The sequence below is a fragment of the Babylonia areolata genome, chromosome 26 (genome assembly GCF_041734735.1).
Source record: "Babylonia areolata isolate BAREFJ2019XMU chromosome 26, ASM4173473v1, whole genome shotgun sequence".
NCBI classification, from domain to species: Eukaryota; Metazoa; Mollusca; class Gastropoda; order Neogastropoda; family Buccinidae; genus Babylonia; species Babylonia areolata.
The window spans coordinates 29670748-29693317 of NC_134901.1; the positions used below are offsets into that span (position 1 = coordinate 29670748).

The 22570-nt window shown below is 45.6% G+C and overlaps 1 protein-coding gene across 2 annotated transcripts; it reads left to right on the forward strand.

Moving 5' to 3' along the window:
- Positions 1-8156: 8156 nt before the first annotated feature.
- On the forward strand, positions 8157-19982 carry LOC143300414 (triple QxxK/R motif-containing protein-like). Of its 2 annotated transcripts, XR_013057641.1 has the most exons (5): positions 8157-8206; positions 12887-13039; positions 14013-14095; positions 15723-15945; positions 16012-19982. XR_013057641.1 is itself a non-coding variant. In XM_076614058.1 (4 exons), the coding sequence occupies exons 2-4, from the start codon at positions 12895-12897 to the stop codon at positions 15837-15839; spliced, it is 345 nt and encodes a 114-aa protein (XP_076470173.1). In that variant the 5' UTR covers positions 8157-8206; positions 12887-12894; the 3' UTR covers positions 15840-19982. The 2 variants fall into 2 exon arrangements, 1 of the variants encoding a protein (XP_076470173.1); XM_076614058.1 differs by having other exon boundaries at positions 15723-19982.
- Positions 19983-22570: the final 2588 nt, after the last annotated feature.

Consider the following 22570-nt stretch of genomic DNA (forward strand, 5'->3'; position numbering starts at 1 on the left):
GGGGGTCTTGGTTCTTAGCCAGAAACTCTGGAAGGAAACGAAGAGTGATAGAACAATCTCTGTGGAAGGCCAGATCTTGTGGCATTCCACTAAGGCCATGAATCTCGCTTCTATGACGGCCTGTGGCCAGCAACAGAAAGAAAGTGGTCTTGAGGGTGAGCAAGTCGAAAGGAATAGTCCGCAATGGCTCGAAGAGCTGTTTTTGAATGAAATCCAGCACCAGGAACAAGTCCCAGAGGGGCACTCTTCTGGGGTTTCTAGCTTCCTTCAGAGAGGCGCCCATAACCACCTCTCTGAGCAGGAAATCCGCTTCAAAGGCGGGACCACCTATCTGTTTGTGGTACAGATGGCAGTCCTGTACCCTCGCACAGAACTAGCAGACAGGTTGAGAACCGAGGAGCAGTGAGCCAGAAAGTTGGCCAGCTGCATGCTCGTAGGGTTAGTAGTGGTTCGTCCTCTATTGGTCCCCACCGGCACCCAGCTCTCACCTATGGGTCCTAGAATCTGCTAGCATGCGGCAGCGCCCAACCCCCGGGCAACGGCTTTGACAGGCTGGCTAAACTAGGGGAGGGTAGCCGACAGGTCTCAAACCGTCAGTGAGTTAGGGCTTGTCTACCCAAGCATGTGAAGACTGGATCCGGCGGACTCTGCGGAAGAAACCTTCATTTTCAACGGAGAGGAAGGCGGTTGCAGCAGAGCACTGTGGAGTGCTGAGGGCAGGATGAGGCACACAGGACATCCAGGTCATCCACTGCATCCGTTTCCATCTCCAGTCGTCTTGACCTCGTCTTGCCACTGGATACAGACGGTCTCGGACAAGAGAGTGAGGTCGACGGTGCTCAACTCCTCCTCACTGTAAACAAAGTCATCGCGCAAGTCATCAGTCATCCTTCATCCCATACCATCATTTTCCCCAAGCCATGTGGCGACAGGCGAGCGACGAAGCGACAGGTGTGGGTACACTGGCAGTCGTAGCCGCGGACCTGCACACAGGCGGCTCAGGCCATAGGGTCGTTTTTCACCGACTGGAGCAGCGGTGGAGATCGGAGCCCCCTGAGCGACTGAGCAGCCCTCTTCAGGACAGCACTGCTCACCTCCATGGCATGAGGAAGGGGCTAGAAAAGGTGCCTTAAACATTGCCTGCTCCACACCACCCAAGTCAGCATACCGTGGCTGACGGGGACCCTACTCAAGCGGTCGACACACAAAGGAAAGAAAGAAGAAAACAAGGAGCACCCCATTGACCGTTGCCACATGGAACGTGCGTACACTTCTGGACAGAGGCGACTCAGACAGACCACAGAGACGCACAGCACTCATTGCCAGTGAACTAGCCAGGTACAACATCGACGTTGCTGCCTTAAGTGAGACCAGACTGGCAGAAGAAGGCGAACTCTGTGAGCGAGGCGCAGGCTACACCTTCTTTTGGAGTGGTCGCGGACCTGAAGAGAGACGTGAGGCTGGAGTTGGCTTTGCAGTGAAGACAACCCTTGTTGGCAAGCTGGCTGGCCCCCCGAAAGGAGTGAACGATCGCCTGATGACGATGAAACTCCCTTTATGCAACGGGAAGAAGTTTACCACCATTGTCAGCGCCTACGCGCCCACCATGACCAACCCGGATGAGATCAAGGACAAGTTCTACGAGGACCTGAACGCTGTCATCACCACTGTTCCCAACGCAGACAAGCTCATCATTCTTGGTGACTTTAACGTGAGAGTTGGCTGTGACAGCACCTCCTGGGAAGGCGTGATTGGGAAGCATGGGGTTGGTAACTGTAACACCAATGGTCAACTACTTCTCCAGACATGTGCCGAGCACAACCTTCTTATCACAAACACCGTCTTCTGCCTCCCTACCCGTAACAGGACGTCATGGATGCATCCTCGCTCTGGGCATTGGCATCTCATCGACTTTGTCATTGTCAGGAAGAGGGACAGACAGGACGTACGAGTCACGAGGGCCATGTGCAGCGCTGAGTGCTGGACAGACCACCGCCTTATCGTCTCCAAACTCAACCTCTGCATCCAGCCCAAGCGACGGCCTCAGGGCATGAAAGCACCCAAACGCCTGAATGTCAACAAGCTGGAGCTAGGCAACATCAAGCAGAGCTTTGCTGACACCCTGTAGGAACGTCTTGAGTCCACCATGCTGGACAACCAGAATGTGGAGGCAGCATGGGGAACACTGCATGAGACGGTGTACAACACTGCCATGGAGTGCCTTGGGCCTTCTGCCAGGAAGCACAAAGACTGGTTTGATGAGAACTGCACTGAGATCAAGCAGCTGCTGGAAGACAAACGCCAAGCCTACAGAGCCCACATTGAAGATCCCAAGTCACAGTCAAAGAAAGACATACTGAAGAGCGCACGCAGCACCATCCAGCGGAAGCTGCGGCAGATGCAGGATTCCTGGTTGAGCAACAAAGCTGATGAAATCCAGGGCTTTGCAGACAGAAACGACATGAAGAACTTCTATAACAGCCTGAAAGAAGTCAACGGTCCCACCACCTCCGGATCTGCTCCACTCCTCAGTGCTGATGGTTCTACCCTAATCACTGACAAGGACGGGATCCTTGAGAGATGGGCTGAACACTTTAACAGCGTACTGAACTGCCCTTCCACCATCAGTGATGAAGCCATCGACCGACTCCCCCAGGTGCCAGTCAGTGAGTCGTTGGATGCCATTCCAACTTTGGAGGAGACCCAGAAAGCTATCCGTCTGCTATCCAGTGGCAAAGCCCCCGGCTCAGACTCCATTCCAGCTGAGGTCTACAAAGAAGGTGGTATGGCACTGACTGAGAAGCTTCATCAACCGTTCCAGCTCATCTGGCAGCATGAGGCAGTTCCACAGGACTTCAAAGACGCTTCCATCATACACCTGTACAAACGCAAAGGAAATCGTCAAGCCTGTGACAACCATCGTGGAATATCCCTGTTGTCTGTTCCAGGCAGGACACTGGCCAGAGTGCTACTCAACCGTCTCATAGCGCACCTTGAGCAAGGTCTCCTACCAGAGAGCCAGTGTGGCTTCCGGAAAGAACGTGGGACTATCGACATGGTGTTTGCTGCCAGGCAGCTCCAGGAGAAGTGTCAGGAACAGAACGCCGACCTTTACTCCACCTATGTCGATCTGACCAAGGCCTTCGATACTGTTAGCAGAGGTGGTCTTTGGAGAATCATGGCGAAGTACGGATGTCCCAGAAAGTTCATCACCATCATACGGCAACTACACGATGGGATGCTGGCCCGAGTCCAAGACAACGGAGAGACTTCAGAACCATTCCCTGTCTCCAACGGAGTCAAGCAAGGGTGTGTTCTTGCCCCCACCCTGTTCAGTGTCATGTTTTCAGCCATGCTGACAGATGCCTTCAGAGACGCTGATGTAGGCATTGGCATCAGGTACCGCACAGATGGCTCACTCTTCAACCTCAGGAGGCTTCAAGCAAAAACTAAGGTGAGGACAGACACCGTCAACGACTTCCTGTTTGCTGATGACTGCGCTCTCAACGCTGCCTCCGAAGCTGACATGCAACACAGCGTCGACAAGTTCTCTGCTGCCTGTGACAACTTTGGCCTCACAATCAGCACAAAGAAGACTGAGGTGATGCACCAGCTAGCTCCAGGAAAGCCTTACGTTGAACCAAACATCTTCATCAACGGGCAACGACTGAACGCGGTGGACAAATTCATATACCTGGGCAGTACACTCTCTCGCACAGTTGTCGTCGACGACGAGGCGAATGCCAGACTCGCCAAAGCCAGCGCTGCCTTCGGCAGACTCCATAAGAACATTTGGAACAGGAGAGACCGAAGCTCAAAGTATACAAGGCCATAGTTCTCACCACACTGCTCTATGGATGTGAATCATGGACGGTCTACAAACGCCACGCCAAAAAGCTGAACCACTTCCACACCACCAGCCTCAGAAAACTTCTCGGCATAAAGTGGCAAGAGAAGATCCCTGACACAGAGATGCTCACTCGTGCAAACTTGCCCAGCATCTACACCATCTTGATACAGGCCCAGCTGCGCTAGGCAGGCCATGTAGTTCACATGCCAGACCACCGGCTCCCCAAGAAACTGCTGTACGGCGAACTCCAACATGGCAAGCGCTCCCATGGAGGCCAAAAGAAGCGCTTCAAAGACACTCTGAAAGCTTCTCTGAAGATCTTCAACATCAGCCACGACACATGGGAGCTGAATGCAATGGACAGACCAAAGTGGCGTTCAGCTGTCCACAAAGGCGCCAAATCCTGTGAGGCCAACAGAATCGCTGCAGCAGAGCAACGCAGACAGGCCAGGAAAAGCAGGGCCAGCAAGTCCCTGACAGCCGCCACCATCCCCTGTCCACACTGCGTCAGAACCTTCCGGGCGCGAATTGGCCTGACCAGTCATGTGCGCACCCACAGAGCCCAACACCCCCACCCCCCCACCCCCAGGATGACTAAATGGTCCTCGTCGATCCCGACGGACGAACCACACAGGGTTAGTAGGGGGAATGTCCTGAGCTGTACACCACTGCAACCATTTCTTCCAGCAAAAGTCTTGCAAAGTCTCCGTTCCCTCCCTCCTTGCTTTGGTGACTAAGGAGAGGAGGTCAGAGGAGGCACCCCCCTGGGTCAGTGCAGCCGACACAGAGGCCGACCGAGGGGTCGAAGACTTCAATGGTGATGCTGACAGTTCCGACCGCACAACAGCCACGCGTGCAGGTGGGGCAGTTGAGGATTGGAATGAGGAATGCCCGAACGAGGCTGCCTCAGTAGATGAGGTTTGGTTTCGAGTTCCAGGGGTGGAACATGTATCAGGGACTGAAGGTCCAGAAACCAGGGCTGGGCTGGCCATTTCGGCGCAATGAGGATCAGCTGCGGGCGTTCCAATCTGGCTTTCCGTATCATCTTGGACAGAACTGGAAAGGGAGGAAACGCGTAGGCATTCAGACTGCTCCAGTCTAGAGAGAGAGCATCTACTGCCCACGCTTCTGGGTCGGCGACCGGAGAGACATAAGTGGGAAGTCTCTTGTTGAACTTTGTGGCAAAAAGGTCCACCATCGGCCGAAACCACCGTTCCCACACCCCCTGAAGGGTGTCCTTGTCCAGGGTCCACTCTGTGTGGATGACACTCTTGGACCTGCTGTGAGCATCTGCCAAGATGTTGGCTTTTCCTGCTATGTGTCTCGCTGAAAGTGCAATGACCTTGCTGTGGCACCAATGGAGGAGAGCCTCGGTCCGCAGGGAGAGGTCTGCCGAGTGTGCTCCCCCCCCCCCCCCCCCCCCCCCCCACTTTGTTCACAAAACATGCGACCGTCGAATTGTCCGTGAACAAGCGGATGGTCTTGCAAGTGGCCTCCCCCATGAAGTGCAGGAGAGCCCTGCGAACTGCCTCCAGTTCCAGAACATTGATGTGGCATAGGCGCTCCTCCGGGGACCAAGTCCCTGCTGCATGGAGTGAGTCCATGTGAGCTCCCCAGCCCAGGGAGGAGGCGTCTGTGAAGAGTGCCACCTGAAGAGTAGGTGGGGCTATGGACACCCCCTATGTCCGAAGAGGGGTGATTAACTACTCTGAGAACCCTGCCCAGGGGAATGAGAGGTGCCATGGACTCCATCATGCCCAGGAGGAAAGAAAGTGTCCGCGCTGTTGCTTGGGAGGAACGGCGCAAGTGGCTGAGGAGGCCTGCCAGACGGTCCCAGCGATCTCTTAGTGTGAAGTTTGGGTTTGAAATAAATCTTTTGTGACATCAGTCCTGGAACTTTTCTGACACACCTTGTAGATTTGTCCGAACGCAGTGACGCCTCCTTGAGCTACTGACACTGACACTGAACTGTACCTGTGCCCAAGAGGCTTAAAATTAATCAAGTTGATAGTTGCAGTCCAATTTTATCCAGTTTTGTTTTCATTCCTAATTAATTAATGAACTTGCTGTTGAAGTTACATAACAAGGCAGACATTGTATAACACTTTCTCCTGATATTCAAATTCTCTTTCTTCGTTTTGCGGATGATGTCATCCTGGTTTCTAATCCAGTCATAGGTCTTCAGTATCAGTTGAACGTTCTTCTCAATTCTGCCAAAGCTCTTAACCATACAGCAAACACTGAAATTTGTTTTTAAATGTTGTATTTAGAAAAGAAGGACATGTTGCCTCAAAAGAGAAATGGGTACGCTATTGTGAAAAACTGGAAGCTGTTAACACTTACAAATATTTAGGAGTAGGTTGGTTGTTGTTTTTTCCCACTGGTTTGACATTTTTTATATGCACTTGAGGAATTGTCTTTGAAAGCAGAAAAGGGTGTGTATGCAATTCTTAAATTCTTGTGGACGTTAAGAGAAAATTGCCCGAAAATCTTCAAATTATTCAACTTATCAAATTCAACCATGTTAACCTGTGGGTCAAAAGTCTGGAGATTAATGGCAGACCATTCTGTCATTGAGAGGGTATGCATATTCACTATCAAACGTTTTGTTAAATATCAGTATGAAAACACCAAGCACCTTGATTTACTGCAAAACGGGTTGATATCCTTTATATATCCAGACACACACTAATTGTATTAGATATTGGTCAATGCTGTTAGCCAACTTGCACGTGACTCAGATGAACAGAATCAACCACCTTGTCTCAATACAGGAAATTAAATATATAGTGTTCTTATCTATTTTCCTTGGCCTGTATATTTTGCCAAACAGCAAAGCAACCCATATTCCCAGAATTTACTTTTTTTTTCTACGAAGACACTTGTTGAAAAATCATGCTGATAAAAACTGCTGTTAAAGTACACTACCTATGTTCACAAAAATTTCATGTTTCAAATGCTTGCTTTTTTTGTGTGTTTGAAACACCCGTACAATTACCCCTAAGGCCTTTGACATGGTGAACCGCCATGGTCTGTGGAAGATCCTCCTAAAGTTTGGCTGCCCAGAGAGCCTAATTCAGCTGATTGCGTCATTCCACGATGGCATGCAGGCGAGAATACAGGAAAATACTGACATGTCGGATCCGTTTCCTGTGGTAAATGGAGTGAAGCAGGGTTGCGTCCTGGCACCCATACTGTTCTCCATTCTCTTCTCTGCCATGCTGATTGACGCCTTCCAAGACTGTGACCGGGGCATCTACATTCAGTTTCGCACAGATCGCAAACTTTTCAACTTGCAGCAACTCCACGCCACGCCCAAGGTGTTTGAGGCACTGTTGAGAGAGTTCCTCTTCGCTGATGACTGCGCACTTGCTGCACACACCCATGAGGACATGCAGTTCATTATGGACAGGTTCTCAATCTCCTGCAGGCGCTTTGGACTCACCATCAGCCTCAGCAAGACCGAGTCCATGTACCAACCAGCTAGCTCACAGAACGCCAGTGCATTCAACAACTTGAGCATTTTCACCAGAGATGCCTACGAAAGATCCTTGGCATAAAGTGGCAAGACAGGTTCTCCAACCTCCAGGTCCTAGGAAAGAGTGGTCTGCCCAGCATCGAAAGCCTGCTGATCCAGTGCCTGCTACGCTGAACAGGACACGTTGTCCGCATGACAGACAGCAGGATCCCGAAGATGCTTTTGTATGGCCAGCTGAAGGAAGGCCACCGCGAACTTGGAAGACCCTGCAAGCACTTCAAGGACACCTTGAAGACAAACCTCAAAGCCTGTGACATAGACATCACAACCTGGGAAACTGATGCCCTTGACCGCTCTCGCTGGAGGATGCTGTGCTCTAGTGGCATAAAGACGTTTGAAAACAATAGAACGCTGGCCATAAAGGAGAAGCGTGAGCGAAGGAAGCAGGGCTCAACTTCTGGAGACGTTTTCCCTTGCAACACATGTGGGAAGTGCTGCGCATCCAGAATCGGCCTCTTCTCCCATTTGAGGACACACACCGACAGATAAGCCTGCCTGCCTACTCATCCCTCGGTCCGACGGGAGACTTCATCACTTGACAGTCAGCTTAGACATTTATTAGACAGTACAATACAACTTTAGCCTTCTGTAATTTCTTCTAGATGTGTACACACAGTTTAAAAAAAAAAGCAAAAAAAACCAACAAACAAACAAACAATAAAAAAAAAAAAATAATAATAAACCCAAAAAAACCCCAACAACAACAACGACAAAACAGTTAATTTTTTCATGCATTGGAGAGACAATCTATTACACGAAGATTTGAATGGTGGGTGATTTCCCTTAGCGTTTTGACAACATGGCAAGCCAGTGGACGTGTGAGTATTTTCGTTTTGGAGTGTATTTTTTTCTGTGTTTGTTGCAGAAAATCGAGACTGGAACCACAGTGGTTTAAATAAGACATAGATCCATTCGGTTTTAGCAAAACTATACATGCATCAATTAATTATCTTTGACATGCTTGCATACCTCTCACCCAATCTTAATAGTCTTAGAAATGTATGCATAAACGCACGTGAACCATCGTGCGCATTCATGCATTCATACACTCACACGCACGTGCATACATGGGTTATTTTCCTAGCCGCACTGTGAATCCAAGGGAGTTAAAAATGGCAAATGATAAGATTGAAGGTCCAGTGCAAAAGAAAGTCTAGCACTGAAACACTGTCCGGATCCCTTGCACACAGAATCAGATCCACACTCCTTCCCCGCCATTCCCCAGTGTGACTGGTGGACTGAACGACCACGCCTTGTGAACACTACTCATTCCGTCTTGAGGGGAACAATTGTCAGTATTGCTGATCAGATAGTGAAAACAAAGACATGTCACCATCAGATACCACAACATAAGCATCATGCAAGAACTGGGGTTGCTTCCTTTGAACTGAAACTCTCTCCTTTTGTTCTGTGACAGAAATATTGTTTTAAAACAAATAAATAAATAAATATTTTAAAAATATATATATTGTTTATATATATATATATATATATATATATATACATATATAGATAGATAGATAGATATACAATATCTTGCTACATTTATACACATTTCTATTTACACTTATAGATGTATACTCATCCCTCAGTATACACATGTGTGTGTGCTTACGGGATAGGTTCATACGACTTTTATATCAACATGTACAATTTTATTTCTATTCATTGACATCTATTCATTGAGATTCCCTACATAGCAATATAGACACACTTGCAATTGCATCATTCTGTTCACATGCCCAGATCTCTCTGTGTCTACACACTGGCACTTTATTCATATGCGTATGTACATCTCCTATATATAGGTGCATACACAGATTCCTTCCCATTACGGATTATGCACACTTACCCATTTACTTGGGTATATCTGTGCACGCTACATGTTTGCTTACATGGCCACTTATTTCTTGTGACTTGATCTCTTGTCATGTCATTGGCATATTCCTGACACCATCACTTGAGTTGATGGAAGTTTATAATCCCATTGCACATATATGTATTCATTTTCATAAATTCATCCCTACCTTGCTTTCGGAGGACGACTGCACTCACAGACAAAACTGCCTCATTCACACCTGAATGTATGCTCCTTCACATATCGGTAGTGGCTGGTCCACACACTCCCTTCCCACTCACAGGGCTAAGGATGCCCTCTCTTGGTGCATGGAGGGACAAGGCTCATTTGCCTACAACAATCACCCACAGGGCTAGAGATGCCCTAACCTGGTACAAGGAGGGATGAGGCAGTCCAACTTAGAGGTGCCACCCCGGACACACATGCCCTTCATTCTTTCCCAGTTTTAGCAGGCCCCAAAACTGCCCACTGGGCAGGAGACAATCACCCTAAGTCCATCTCTTCTACTCCTCACTAGTAGCAGAAGGCCTGGGTAATAATTGCTTTCCTCTACACTCAGGAGAATGACATATTGACGAGGACGGATGCGTCTCACAAAGCACAACGAACTGTTCATTACCCACAGGGGCGTACCTTTCTGCCCACTCATACCGACACGGCAGATGCTGCATTCAAGCACATTAGTTTGCCCCATCACCTTGCTTGAACAGAGATCCAGCATCGATGTCTCAAACAATTGGCGTTCGAAAGCACTTTCTGCACTTGGTCTTCCCTGCCTGATCCTTTCAGCCTCAACACACAACCACTGTTGTGGTTACAGATGGGCATTCCTTCTCAAGCACTGTCTTTCCAATGAGACACTTCCAGGGGTTTCTAGCCTAGGCAGGCTATCCCATCATGGAGCCGAGGGCCTGTCAGAGGATGACTTTGTTGTCACTTCTGAAGCAAGCACCATGTCTTTCAGACACATGGTTGCACCACAAGACCCCGTCAACTCCTTCCAGCTTCCTTACATTTCAACATAACCTGCATGGTGGACACCTTCATCCCTCAAGCACACAGCAGCTGTTTCCTGATTTACCCATGCTGACTGGTGTCCTCCTAAGACCAGTATATGATAATCAGTCGTGTATGACAATGACCATCAGATCAGCAGAGCAGGCAACTGCTGTCCTGACTGTCCGAGCTTGAATCTGATTATACAATTTATAGTAGTGTTTTGCCCAAGTTGCATCCCCAGTTCCTTGATCAAGAGGGCCTTTGGACTCACCATTGGGACGGATCCCAAAGGCTAGTTAGCCCTCAAGGCTACAGCACTAAGTCCCAGTGCACTTTGACTTCTAGTCTGAGAGACATAGTCCTCATGAAAGACTAAGCTGCTAATGATTTCACCTTGCAGTTCAGAAACCACTGATAATACAGCTCTCACTTTACTGTTGGCCATACGGAAAACGCCTGTCAGATCAGTGATTTGATGTAAATGGCCAGTACAAAACATCTACAGCCACTTTCCTCCATCCCAGACTTAGTGCGCACCGCACACAGCCAGAGGCCTGTCATGGATCTGGTCCCCTTTCTCACTAAAGAACCTTCAGCGAAAATTTTCCCCATGGAAACCCTCTTCCATTAGGAATTCCACCACAGAATGAGACTCAGTGACCTGCGGGCACATGAAGTGCACTCCCACAGCCTGATCCATCCCAGCCATTGACTGCCGACAACTTTCTGCAGGTTGCTCCAACACACCATACTCAGGTAGAGAAAGCCGGGGGGGTGGGGTTGGGGGGAGAGCGCCTATCGCCTGTCAGCTCTCATGGAGGAGCTCTACAGCCCAACATGGTGGCCTACCTCTGTCTCGTGCCACAGTTTCCTTCAAACACATATACCACTTCCACTATCAGCCCACAACCGATGTGGAATCATCAGATCAAACCACATGTGTACCTCCTTGCATTGACGCTCAACCGTGCTCAAGTGAGACAACCCTATAGGGTACATGTTTCCTTCCCTTCCTTTGATTCGAAGGGCTCTCAGTAAAGTGTGGATTCAACACACCGACCCGATTTTCTTTGCGCTACATTTATCAACACAGCTGTGGTCCACAGACCTCTCCCACAATACAGCTGCGGACCTCAGTCTTCTTTGCCCACACCAATATCCTTAGGTGACAGAGTACACTCTACCTTCATCGAATTCTACTTCAGGGACATCTATCGCTTTGGGAATGATGGCTCAGGAGGCGTTGCCTCTGCAGTGGTCACACAACAGGCCATCGCAGCGCACTGGCGATAGAACAGAAGGATTGAGACTTGATGCCTCCTCAGCCAGAGCACATGAAGTCATGGTCCTCTTCTCTTGCCTTAGCGCACTCAACACGGCTGCAAGACATCATGGATGCTGCATACTGGAAAAACCCTGCTACCTTCATCGACTTCTACCTGAGAGACGTCGCACGCTTGCGGGATGATGGCTCAAGAGGCATCGCTTCTGTGGTAGTTGCACAACAGGCCATCGCAGCACACAGACAGTAGAACAGGCGAGACCTCCACCTTGTTGCGCTATTCTGCACTAGTTGGGTCACGGTTAAGTATGTGTAATTAAAAGGAAATTTTCTATCTAAAATTACGTTTAAATAACATACTTACTGTGACCCAAATTTAAGACCCTCCCGTCCTCCCCGCTTCCTGTTCTCCCTGCTCGCTGTGCTGGTGATGGCATATTGCCGTCAAAAGAGGGCACTAGCTAGCGGGACAAAGGGGAGGTTACCTACTTCCGGGAGGTTATCGGCCGTAGTTGCTTTCGTTTTCTCCACATAGGCGGATAGTAGTTTGCACAGGACAGGAATGTCAGACCCCTACCGGAGTCTGCACTAGTTGGGTCACGGTAAGTATGTTATTTAAATGTAATTTTAGATAGAAAATTTCCTTTTATACAGATCCATCAACTGATGAAGTATATATCACCATAAAATAGTGGACATGATATAATATTGACGGGCGCAATAGCTGAGTGGTTGAAGCATTGGACTTTCAATCTGAAGGTCCTGGGTTTGAATCTTGGTAACAGCGCCTGGTGGGTAGAGGGTGAAGATTTTTCCGATCTCCCGGGTGAACATATGTGCAGAGACCTGCTAGTGTCTGAACCCCTTCGTGTGTATGCGCATGTACAAGATCAATTATGCACGTTAAAGGTCCTGTTTTCCATGTCAGTGTTCAGTGGATTATGTAGACAAGAAAATACCCAGCATGCATGAATCATGACAGAGTCATTGGCAAATCAATGTTGGTCGTGTAACGGAAAGAAGAAGATATATATATATATATATATATCAGCAGTAGGCATAGTATTGACAGTCCTGTGTTACCTACATACAGAAGTTGAAATACACAATTCAGAGATCCAGGAATCCATATCAGTATTAATTCAGGGGTTTATCAATATTCAAGCTTGTTAATATGTTTGTCCTTATGCCTGTATGTTTCTATCATTGCATTTGTGTGATTTTTGATGTGTGTATGAACAGAAACCAAATATCCCTGTGATCAGTTAATAAAGTGATATTGTATTTATTGTGTACTGAATGCTATCAAGTTTGAAAAGCACATTTTTATCAATGGAAGTACTTATATCATACTTGCAGATTGTTGAATGAGACAGTTTTGCTGGTTGAGAGAGTCCCGACATTCCTCAGTGGCTGACCTGATCAAGTTGTTGCTGTGCCTGAAGTGTGGAATGGCTCGTAAAGACGCTACAGGAGTACAGACTCCTACTGATCAATATCGGAAACAAATTGGTATGAACATTCTGGTGTGTGTGTGTGTGTGTGTGTGTGTGCGTGCGCGTGCGCGCACGTGTGTGTGTGTGTGTGCGTGCGCAGGAGTGTGTGTAACATTGTGTATGTACATGTGCATGCGTGTGTGTGTGTTTGTGTGTGTGTGTGTGTGCTTAATTGTGTACATTATGTGTGTGTGTGATCTTTTGTGTATGTGACTCTTTGTCTGTGTATTAGGGTTAGTATGTGTGTGTGTGTACATGATTGCATTCACTGTATGTGTGTGTGTGTCTGTGTGATGTTTTCTGTATGTGATTGTATTTTGTGTTATCCCACTTTGGCTTGTCTACCAGTTTTAGTTACAAGTACAGTGGAGTGATGGCCTAGAGGTAACGCGTCCGCCTAGAAAGCGAGAGAATCTGAGTGCGCTGGTTCGAATCACGGCTCAGCCGCCAATATTTTCTCCCCCTCCACTAGACCTTGAGTGGTGGTCTGGACGCTAGTCATTCAGATGAGACGATAAACCGAGGTCCCGTGTGCAGCATGCACTTAGCGCATGTAAAGAACCCACGACAACAAAAGGGTTGTTCCTGGCAAAATTCTGTAGAAAAATCCACTTCGATAGGAAAAACAAATAAAACTGCACGCAGGAAAAACTACAAAAAAATGGGTGGCGCTGTAGTGTAGCGATGCGCTCTCCCTGGGGAGAGCAGCCCGAATTTCACACAGAGAAATCTGTTGTGATAAAATGAAATACAAATACAAATAAATACATGGAAGCATTTTTTAAATCAAAGTGCATTCCATTTAAAGAAATTTATTCAGTTTGCAGATGGAATATTTCCAGGTTTTCTTTTATTAATCAATAGACGGAAACAGACTACAGAGGAACAAAAAACAATTTCTTCTCCAACTGACTGTATCATTCTGTTCATTTGAATCTTTGTTTGAAACAGCATATACATTTTATTCTTTTAATACAAATGTTTTCCAGGAAAACAAGACTGGAAGAAGTCTAAAAAAGACATAAAAGCACAGAAGAGAGCTGCTGACCAACAAACACAGCCAGGATCAGTGGTAAGTGTAGGAGTATGGTGTTGTGGCCATGGGAAAGTCACTCACACCACCCAGGTGTGAATGTGTACCTGACTTTGGCTTGGGAAGGTTAAAGCGGCAGAAAGAGAGGACTGGGTCATGTCTTCCTGTGCCAAGCCCAAGACAGTGAATATGAGTTTGAATTCACTGCCTCTTGGGAGCCATAGGGATGTTGTTTACATTGTTGATGTTGCAGGGTGTGTTGCTGGTGATAATTACCTTTCTGGGAGCCTTTGGGATGCTGTTTACATTGTTGATGTTGCAGGGGGTGTTGCTGGTGATAATTACCTTTCTGGGAGCCTTTGGGATGCTGTTTACATTGTTGATGTTGCAGGGGGTGTTGCTGGTGATAATTACCTTTCTGGGAGCCTTTGGGATGCTGTTTACATTGTTGATGTTGCAGGGTGTGTTGCTGGTGATAATTACCTTTCTGGGAGCCTTTGGGATGCTGTTTACATTGTTGATGTTGCAGGGGGTGTTGCTGGTGATAATTACCTTTCTGGGAGCCTTTGGGATGCTGTTTACATTGTTGATGTTGCAGGGGGTGTTGCTGGTGATAATTACCTTTCTGGGAGCCTTTGGGATGCTGTTTACATTGTTGATGTTGCAGGGTGTGTTGCTGGTGATAATTACCTTTCTGGGAGCCTTTGGGATGCTGTTTACATTGTTGATGTTGCTGGTGATAATTACCTTTCTGGAAGCCTTTGGGAAGATGTTTACATTGTTGATGTTGCAGGGGGTGTTGCTGGTGATAATTACCTTTCTGGGAGCCTTTGGGATGATGTTTACATTGTTGATGTTGCAGGGGGTGTTGCTGGTGATAATTACCTTTCTGGGAGCCTTTGGGATGATGTTTACATTGTTGATGTTGCAGGGGGTGTTGCTGGTGATAATTACCTTTCTGGGAGCCTTTGGGATGATGTTTACATTGTTGATGTTGCAGGGTGTGTTGCTGGTGATAATTACCTTTCTGGGAGCCATGGGGATGCTGTTTACATTGTTGATGTTGCTGGTGATAATTACCTTTCTGGAAGCCTTTGGGATGCTGTTTACATTGTTGATGTTGCAGGGTGTGTTGCTGGTGATAATTACCTTTCTGGGAGCCTTTGGGATGCTGTTTACATTGTTGATGTTGCAGGGGGTGTTGCTGGTGATAATTACCTTTCTGGGAGCCTTTGGGATGCTGTTTACATTGTTGATGTTGCAGGGGGTGTTGCTGGTGATAATTACCTTTCTGGGAGCCTTTGGGATGCTGTTTACATTGTTGATGTTGCAGGGTGTGTTGCTGGTGATAATTACCTTTCTGGGAGCCTTTGGGATGCTGTTTACATTGTTGATGTTGCTGGTGATAATTACCTTTCTGGAAGCCTTTGGGAAGATGTTTACATTGTTGATGTTGCAGGGGGTGTTGCTGGTGATAATTACCTTTCTGGGAGCCTTTGGGATGATGTTTACATTGTTGATGTTGCAGGGGGTGTTGCTGGTGATAATTACCTTTCTGGGAGCCTTTGGGATGATGTTTACATTGTTGATGTTGCAGGGGGTGTTGCTGGTGATAATTACCTTTCTGGGAGCCTTTGGGATGATGTTTACATTGTTGATGTTGCAGGGTGTGTTGCTGGTGATAATTACCTTTCTGGGAGCCATGGGGATGCTGTACGCATTGTTGGTGTGGTATCTGAACCAGTCTCCACCCACCCTAACTGGTGGACACAAAGCAGCTTGAGATATGTTTGTCTTGCATGTTGTGCTTGTCTTCACAAAGTAACAGTCAAAAAGATATTGCTGTGTTTGTCCAGATAATTGACAATTGGTGACTTGCTCTTCACAAGGTAACAGTTAAAAGGATGTCACTGTTTGTCCAGATAATTGACAATTGGTGACTAGCTCTTCACAAGGTAACAGTTAAAAGGATGTCACTGTTTGTCCAGACAATTGACAGTTGATTACTAGCTCTTCACAAGGTAACAGTTAAAAGATCTTGCTGTGTTTGTCCACATAATTGACAATTGGTGGCTGTGGGCAGGGATTCTAATACATGTAACACATAGATATCATCTCTGGACTGGACACACTGCCTGTTCATTGGGTGAGTTCCTGAGACAGTCCAAAATAAACACTCAAGAAAGTGAAATTTCTGTATGGGAGCATCAATCTGATGCTGGGATTGTCTGCTACAAAGAAGAAATGTGTTCATTTGCCACTTCTTGGCCCAGAAATGGTTATGACTGGAAGGAACTTGTTGGCCCATTAACAGAAATAGTTAAAACTGGTAGGGATGCCTGTCTCTCTATATGTGTAGCAGATTAGGTCAGATTGTGCTGCAGTGGAGTGACCCTTTGAAAGTAGTCTGGGTCCCTCACGAGTTATGGTAAAAGAGTTCCAGGGACGCCCTAGATTTTGATCCTGTCACAAGCCCTGGAAGGAAAGGCTTTTGGACAGATTATGCACAGCTATCTATGCAGTTAGGCTTCTGAATTTCTTTTTTTTCACTATGCAGAATGTTCATTTTTTGTGATGCATATCTTGTTATTCTCTGTGTTGGTCTTTTCCGGAAGGATTGTTTGTTATTTCTATATGGTTCTTGTTTTTGTGAATTTTTTCAGCCAGTCTGTGAGTAAAAACTTAATTATGCAACTATGTTTATTGCAATCTGTAGTGGCATTGATTTTAAACAGGTTGGTTTGATGACATCGAAAAGTGTCTGTTTTTCTACTTCTTCCTTTTTTTATGAGTATGTTTTACCGAAGTAATGCATTTGTTCATTTGTATAACACTTTTTATATACATAAATGAACACTGTTTTAATGTTTGCTTTAAACTGATTGTGATAATGATGACAAGAATAATTCACTGAGAAGAGCAGGAAAGCTGCCTTTTCAGAGAAAAGAAAAACAATCCTTTCAGTTGGCAAAAAAGGGAAGAAAAAAACAGACAAAAAAAAAAAAAAGACAAAAAAAAGAAAAAGAAAAAAAGAGAAAAAAAAAGAAAAGAAAAAAAGCTGTTTTAAACATCAGCAGAAATCAAGATTCTGTTAGCAGAGCTTCTCTTACTCATATGTGTAAGCAAAGTATGTCTGTGTAATCTCCCAGTCTTGCTTATCTCTGTGTGTGTTTGTATGTCCATGTGTGTGTCTGTAGTAAACTTTGACACTGGAATTATCTTGGCAAGCTGAAGTAGTATAAGAACCTAATGTAGTAGGATGGTAGGTATGCACAAGACCTTTCTGGTAATCCCCTAATTGAGGATGAGTAAGTAGGGTGAGAGGTCATTGTCAAGGTCATTATTTGGCAAAACAGAAAAAAGCTGAATGGAGCTCATGTCTTACATACATTCTTTTTGGCAGGGACATTTCCCCTGTTGCCATTGGTGGTTTTACTTGCACTGAATACACTGGACTGGGGTTTGTTGTCTCATCTGAAACAAGGGAAAGACTAGTATCCAGATCACCACACCATTCATGAGCCATGTTGAAAGTCAGTCAGTTGTTAAAGGTCAAGGTCACAATATGGCATTATAGGATACAAGGAAAAGCATGTAGTTGTAAAAAGAAATGAGGCCTTGTTTTTCTATTCGCTGATTCCTGTGGTCGATCGAGTGGTTATCACATGCAAGTCTTGAGGGTTTGTATTCCATGATTCCTGTGGTCGATCAAGTGGTTATCACATGCGAGTCTTGAGGGTTTGTATTCCATGAGGGTTTGCATTCCATGATTCCTGTTGTCGATCGAGTGGTTATCACATGCGAGTCTTGAGGGTTTGTATTCCATGATTCCTGTGGTCGATCGAGTGGTTATCACATGCGAGTCTTGAGGGTTTGCATTCCATGATTCCTGTTGTCGATCGAGTGGTTATCACATGCGAGTCTTGAGGGTTTGTATTCCATGATTCCTGTGGTCGATCGAGTGGTTATCACATGCGAGTCTTGAGGGTTTGCATTCCATGATTCCTGTTGTCGATCGAGTGGTTATCACATGCGAGTCTTGAGGGTTTGCATTCCATGATTCCTGTTGTCGATCGAGTGGTTATCACATGCGAGTCTTGAGGGTTTGCATTCCATGATTCCTGTTGTCGATTGAGTGGTTATCACATGCGAGTCTTCAGGGTTTGTATTCCACGATTCCTGTTGTTGATCGAGTGGTTATCACATGCGAGTCTTGAGGGTTTGTATTCCACGATTCCTGTTGTCGATCGAGTGGTTATCACATGCGAGTCTTGAGGGCTTTGCCTCTCTTGTTTTATCGTCTGTGACGCTGTTTGTGACTTCTATAACAGAGTTATACGCTGGTCTGTCACACTCTTATTTGCTAAATTTTGACTTTGTGTTTTGTGTGCGCATGTGTTCATGTGTGGAAGAGAGGGGTGGATGGAGGGAGATTTGAATGAATTCATGGACCAAAGAATTTGTCACAACCAAAGCATATCAAATAATGGCACTCATGATTATATACAGTGAGCAACTGTGAGATGTACACACACAGGGACAGAATGAGACCAAGAGTGTTCAAAGTAAATGAAATGAAATCAAGAGTCGGAGTGCTGAACTTTGAGCCTGATGTCATGTGAAGATGTGAGGTGCCCATGGCTTCGTTCCAGCTGCAGGCATGTGATGGGTTCAGGGTGGGGATTTTTTTTTTTTTTTTTAATCTGCCAACCTGCTACAAAATATCTTTCACGACACTGTGGAAAATAAAGCATGGCTGCCTACATGGTGGGATGAAAATGGTCATACATGTAAACGGTAAATTGTTGAGGCAAGTGAATATGTGAGTCACAGCAAACTAACGCTGAAGATGTTGACATTCCCAGTGTTTGTTCACTGGGAAATGAGGGACACCAGTGTTTTCCCTGTGCATTGTCTTTCTTTTCTAATTTTTTTCTTCAGTGATATTTCCCAAAAAACAGTTTCCAAAGTGTGTATGATAAAACTGGAATGTATAAATGAATGGAAATCCTTTAGAACATTGTGTCTTCTCTGCATTGTCATATAACATGAATATAGACTGTGGTTCATTGTAATGAATAGTTATATTTATTGTGAATATATGAATGTTCATTACATACTGACTGTGTTTCTGTGACTTAAAGTTGAATTTATTTAATTTCTTTGATCACATGGCAGAAAGAGTATGTTTAAAGAAGATAATTTGCATGAGGTTTGAGAGTGTTCATGTGGCATTGCAATCAGATTAACATGAGATCTGTGTCATGTCTCGACGGAAGAAAAAAAGTGGTTTCTATGTGAGCTGTTCACAGAGCCCAGCCACTACCCTACACTTTCTTAGAACTGGAACTGTGAGCACAGTTCTTTTCCATTTGGTTTTCAGTCTGGTCACATTTAATTCTACTTAATATTAAATCAGTTCAGTTTGAAGTCCCCCTGATCTGTCTGTCTGTCTGCCTCCTTCTTTTGTATTGTCTGCCTGGCTGGTCCTTTCATCATTTTTCTTCTCGATATCTTTTTTCTGAACTTGATAATTGGGCACTCCATGTTGTTCTGCTGTTTTTTTCTTACGCCTAGGAAGTGTGAGGTGCCCACTGGGAATTGAAAGCTTCTGTCTATTTTCCTTTTCTAGGCTTTTTGTCAAGGTTCTGTGGAAGTAACATTTTCAGTTTTCCTGCCCTGATATGGGCCTTTTCGTCGGCTGGCGATAAGCAACAAAAGATAAAGACTGTCGTTTACTCTTTGCTTATGGCAAGACTAGGGGAAGGTTTGCTTTACATCACTATTCTTGAGCAGTTCTTTAAGTATGCAAAACAAACTATGTTTGTGCTCAGTATGGTAACTAGTGATGCCAGCCACATTGTTTATTGATGCACTTTTTACATGACATCATGTATGTAGTTGTGAAATAAAATAAAAAAATCAGCTTGCCTTTGATGGTGCTTCAAGTTTGTTTCCCAACAACAACAAACAAGAGAGGCAAGGCCTTCAAGACTCGTGGCAAATTAAGTCCCCTAGCATTAATTACAGAGTAATTTCCCTTCTTTACTATCTGCACCAAAACGTTTGCAAAATAAATTAAACTTCCATGCTTAGCAAAAGAAGTTCCTGTTTGAACAAAAAATGATAATAATGACTGCTCTTGTTGTTGTGTCAGAATATCAGATCAAAGTGCCAAGTTTAGAGAATACAAAAAATATAGCAGTAAATGCAGTTTGCATATAATTAGGCTTCATTTTTATTTTTTTGTGCCCATCCCAGAGGTGCAATATTGTTTTAAAGAAGATGACTGGAAATAACTGAATTTTTCCTATTTTTATGCCTAATTTGGTGTCAACTGACATAGTATTTGCAGAGAAAATGTCAATGTTAAAGTTTACCACAGACATACAGACACACACACACACACACAGAGACAACCGAAGACCGGGTTAAAACATAGACTCACTTTGTTTACACAAGTGAGTCAAAAATGTGAAGCAAGATTTGAAAAAAATGCCGGTTAAATTGGTTTATAAAGAGAAAAGGTGCATCTGGCACACATCAAACTTGCTTTCTGTATTTGTGTGTACGTGCATGTGTGCGTGTGCATGTGCATATATATATATATATATATATATATATATATATATATATGCTTCAGTGCCACATATGGCAGACTTAAAGTTTTATTGTGCCTCGCACTGGTCTGGTTTCAGCCATCTACTGAAATTACAAGTCTGAAATTTTCAGTTTCAGTTTTTCCCACTTCAGTATCTGTGGATTTAGTTTCAGATTGTGTTCTTCTGCTTGGAGCAATGCTGCTTTCAAGTTCGTGTTGTGTTGTGCAGTTTTTCTGCTGACAATGATATCGTCGATTAGGGATGTGATGCCTGGGTAGTCCTTTGAAGACCTCATGAGTTCATCCATTTCCTGTTGGAAGTCATCATCCATTTCCTGCTTGAACTCATCATCAACTTCCTGCTTGAAGTCTTCATCGATTTCCTGCTTGAAATCATCATCCATTTCCTGTTGGAAGTCATCCATTTCCTGATTGAAGTCATCATCCATTTCCAGTTGGAAGTCATCATCTATTTCCTGCTAAAAGTCATAATCCATTTCCTGCTTGAAGTCATCATCCATTTCTCATTGAAAGTCATCATCCATTTCCTGCTTGAAGTCATCATCCATTTCCGGCTCAAAGTCTTCATCTGTTTCCCATTGGCAGTCATCATCTATTTCCCGCTTGAAGTCATCATGCATTTCCCATTGGAAGTCATCCTCCACAGATATGATACTGAAGGGTAGGTGTTTGAACCAACAGCTGCCAATAGGGTGTGTTGAAAGTGGTCAGGTACCAGGTGTTTGAACCAACAGCTGCCAAGAGGGTGTGTTGAAAGTGGTCAGGTACTAGGTGTTTGAACCAACAGCTGCCAAGAGGGTGTGTTGAAAGTGGTCAGGTACTAGGTGTTTGAACCAACAGCTGCCAACAGGGTGTGTTGAAAGTGGTCAGGTACCAGGTGTTTGAACCGACAGGGTGTGTTGAAAGTGGTCAGGTACCAGGTGTTTGAACCGACAGGGTGTGTTGAAAGTGGTCAGGTACCAGGTGTTTGAACCAACAGCTGCCAAGAGGGTGTGTTGAAAGTGGTCAGGTACCAGGTGTTTGAACCAACAGCTGCCAAGAGGGTGTGTTGAAAGTGGTCAGGTACTAGGTGTTTGAACCGACAGCTGCCAACAGGGTGTGTTGAAAGTGGTCAGGTACTAGGTGTTTGAACCGACAGGGTGTGTTGAAAGTGGTCAGGTACTAGGTGTTTGAACCAACAGCTGCCAACAGGGTGTGTTGAAAGTGGTCAGGTACTAGGTGTTTGAACCGACAGCTGCCAATAGGGTGTGTTGAAAGTGGTCAGGTACTAGGTGTTTGAACCGACAGCTGCCAACAGGGTGTGTTGAAAGTGGTCAGGTACTAGGTGTTTGAACCGACAGCTGCCAATAGCGTGTGTTGAAAGTGGTCAGGTACTAGGTGTTTGAACCGACAGCTGCCAATAGGGTGTGTTGAAAGTGGTCAGGTACTAGGTGTTTGAACCAACAGCTGCCAATAGCGTGTGTTGAAAGTGGTCAGGTACTAGGTGTTTGAACCGACAGCTGCCAAGAGGGTGTGTTGAAAGTGGTCAGGTACTAGGTGTTTGAACCAACAGCTGCCAACAGGGTGTGTTGAAAGTGGTCAGGTACTAGGTGTTTGAACCGACAGCTGCCAATAGGGTGTGTTGAAAGTGGTCAGGTACTAGGTGTTTGAACCAACAGCTGCCAAGAGGGTGTGTTGAAAGTGGTCAGGTACTAGGTGTTTGAACTGACAGCTGCCAATAGCGTGTGTTGAAAGTGGTCAGGTACTAGGTGTTTGAACCGACAGCTGCCAATAGCGTGTGTTGAAAGTGGTCAGGTACTAGGTGTTTGAACCGACAGCTGCCAACAGGGTGTGTTGAAAGTGGTCAGGTACTAGGTGTTTGAACCGCAGCTGAACCTGATGTCAGCGTCTAC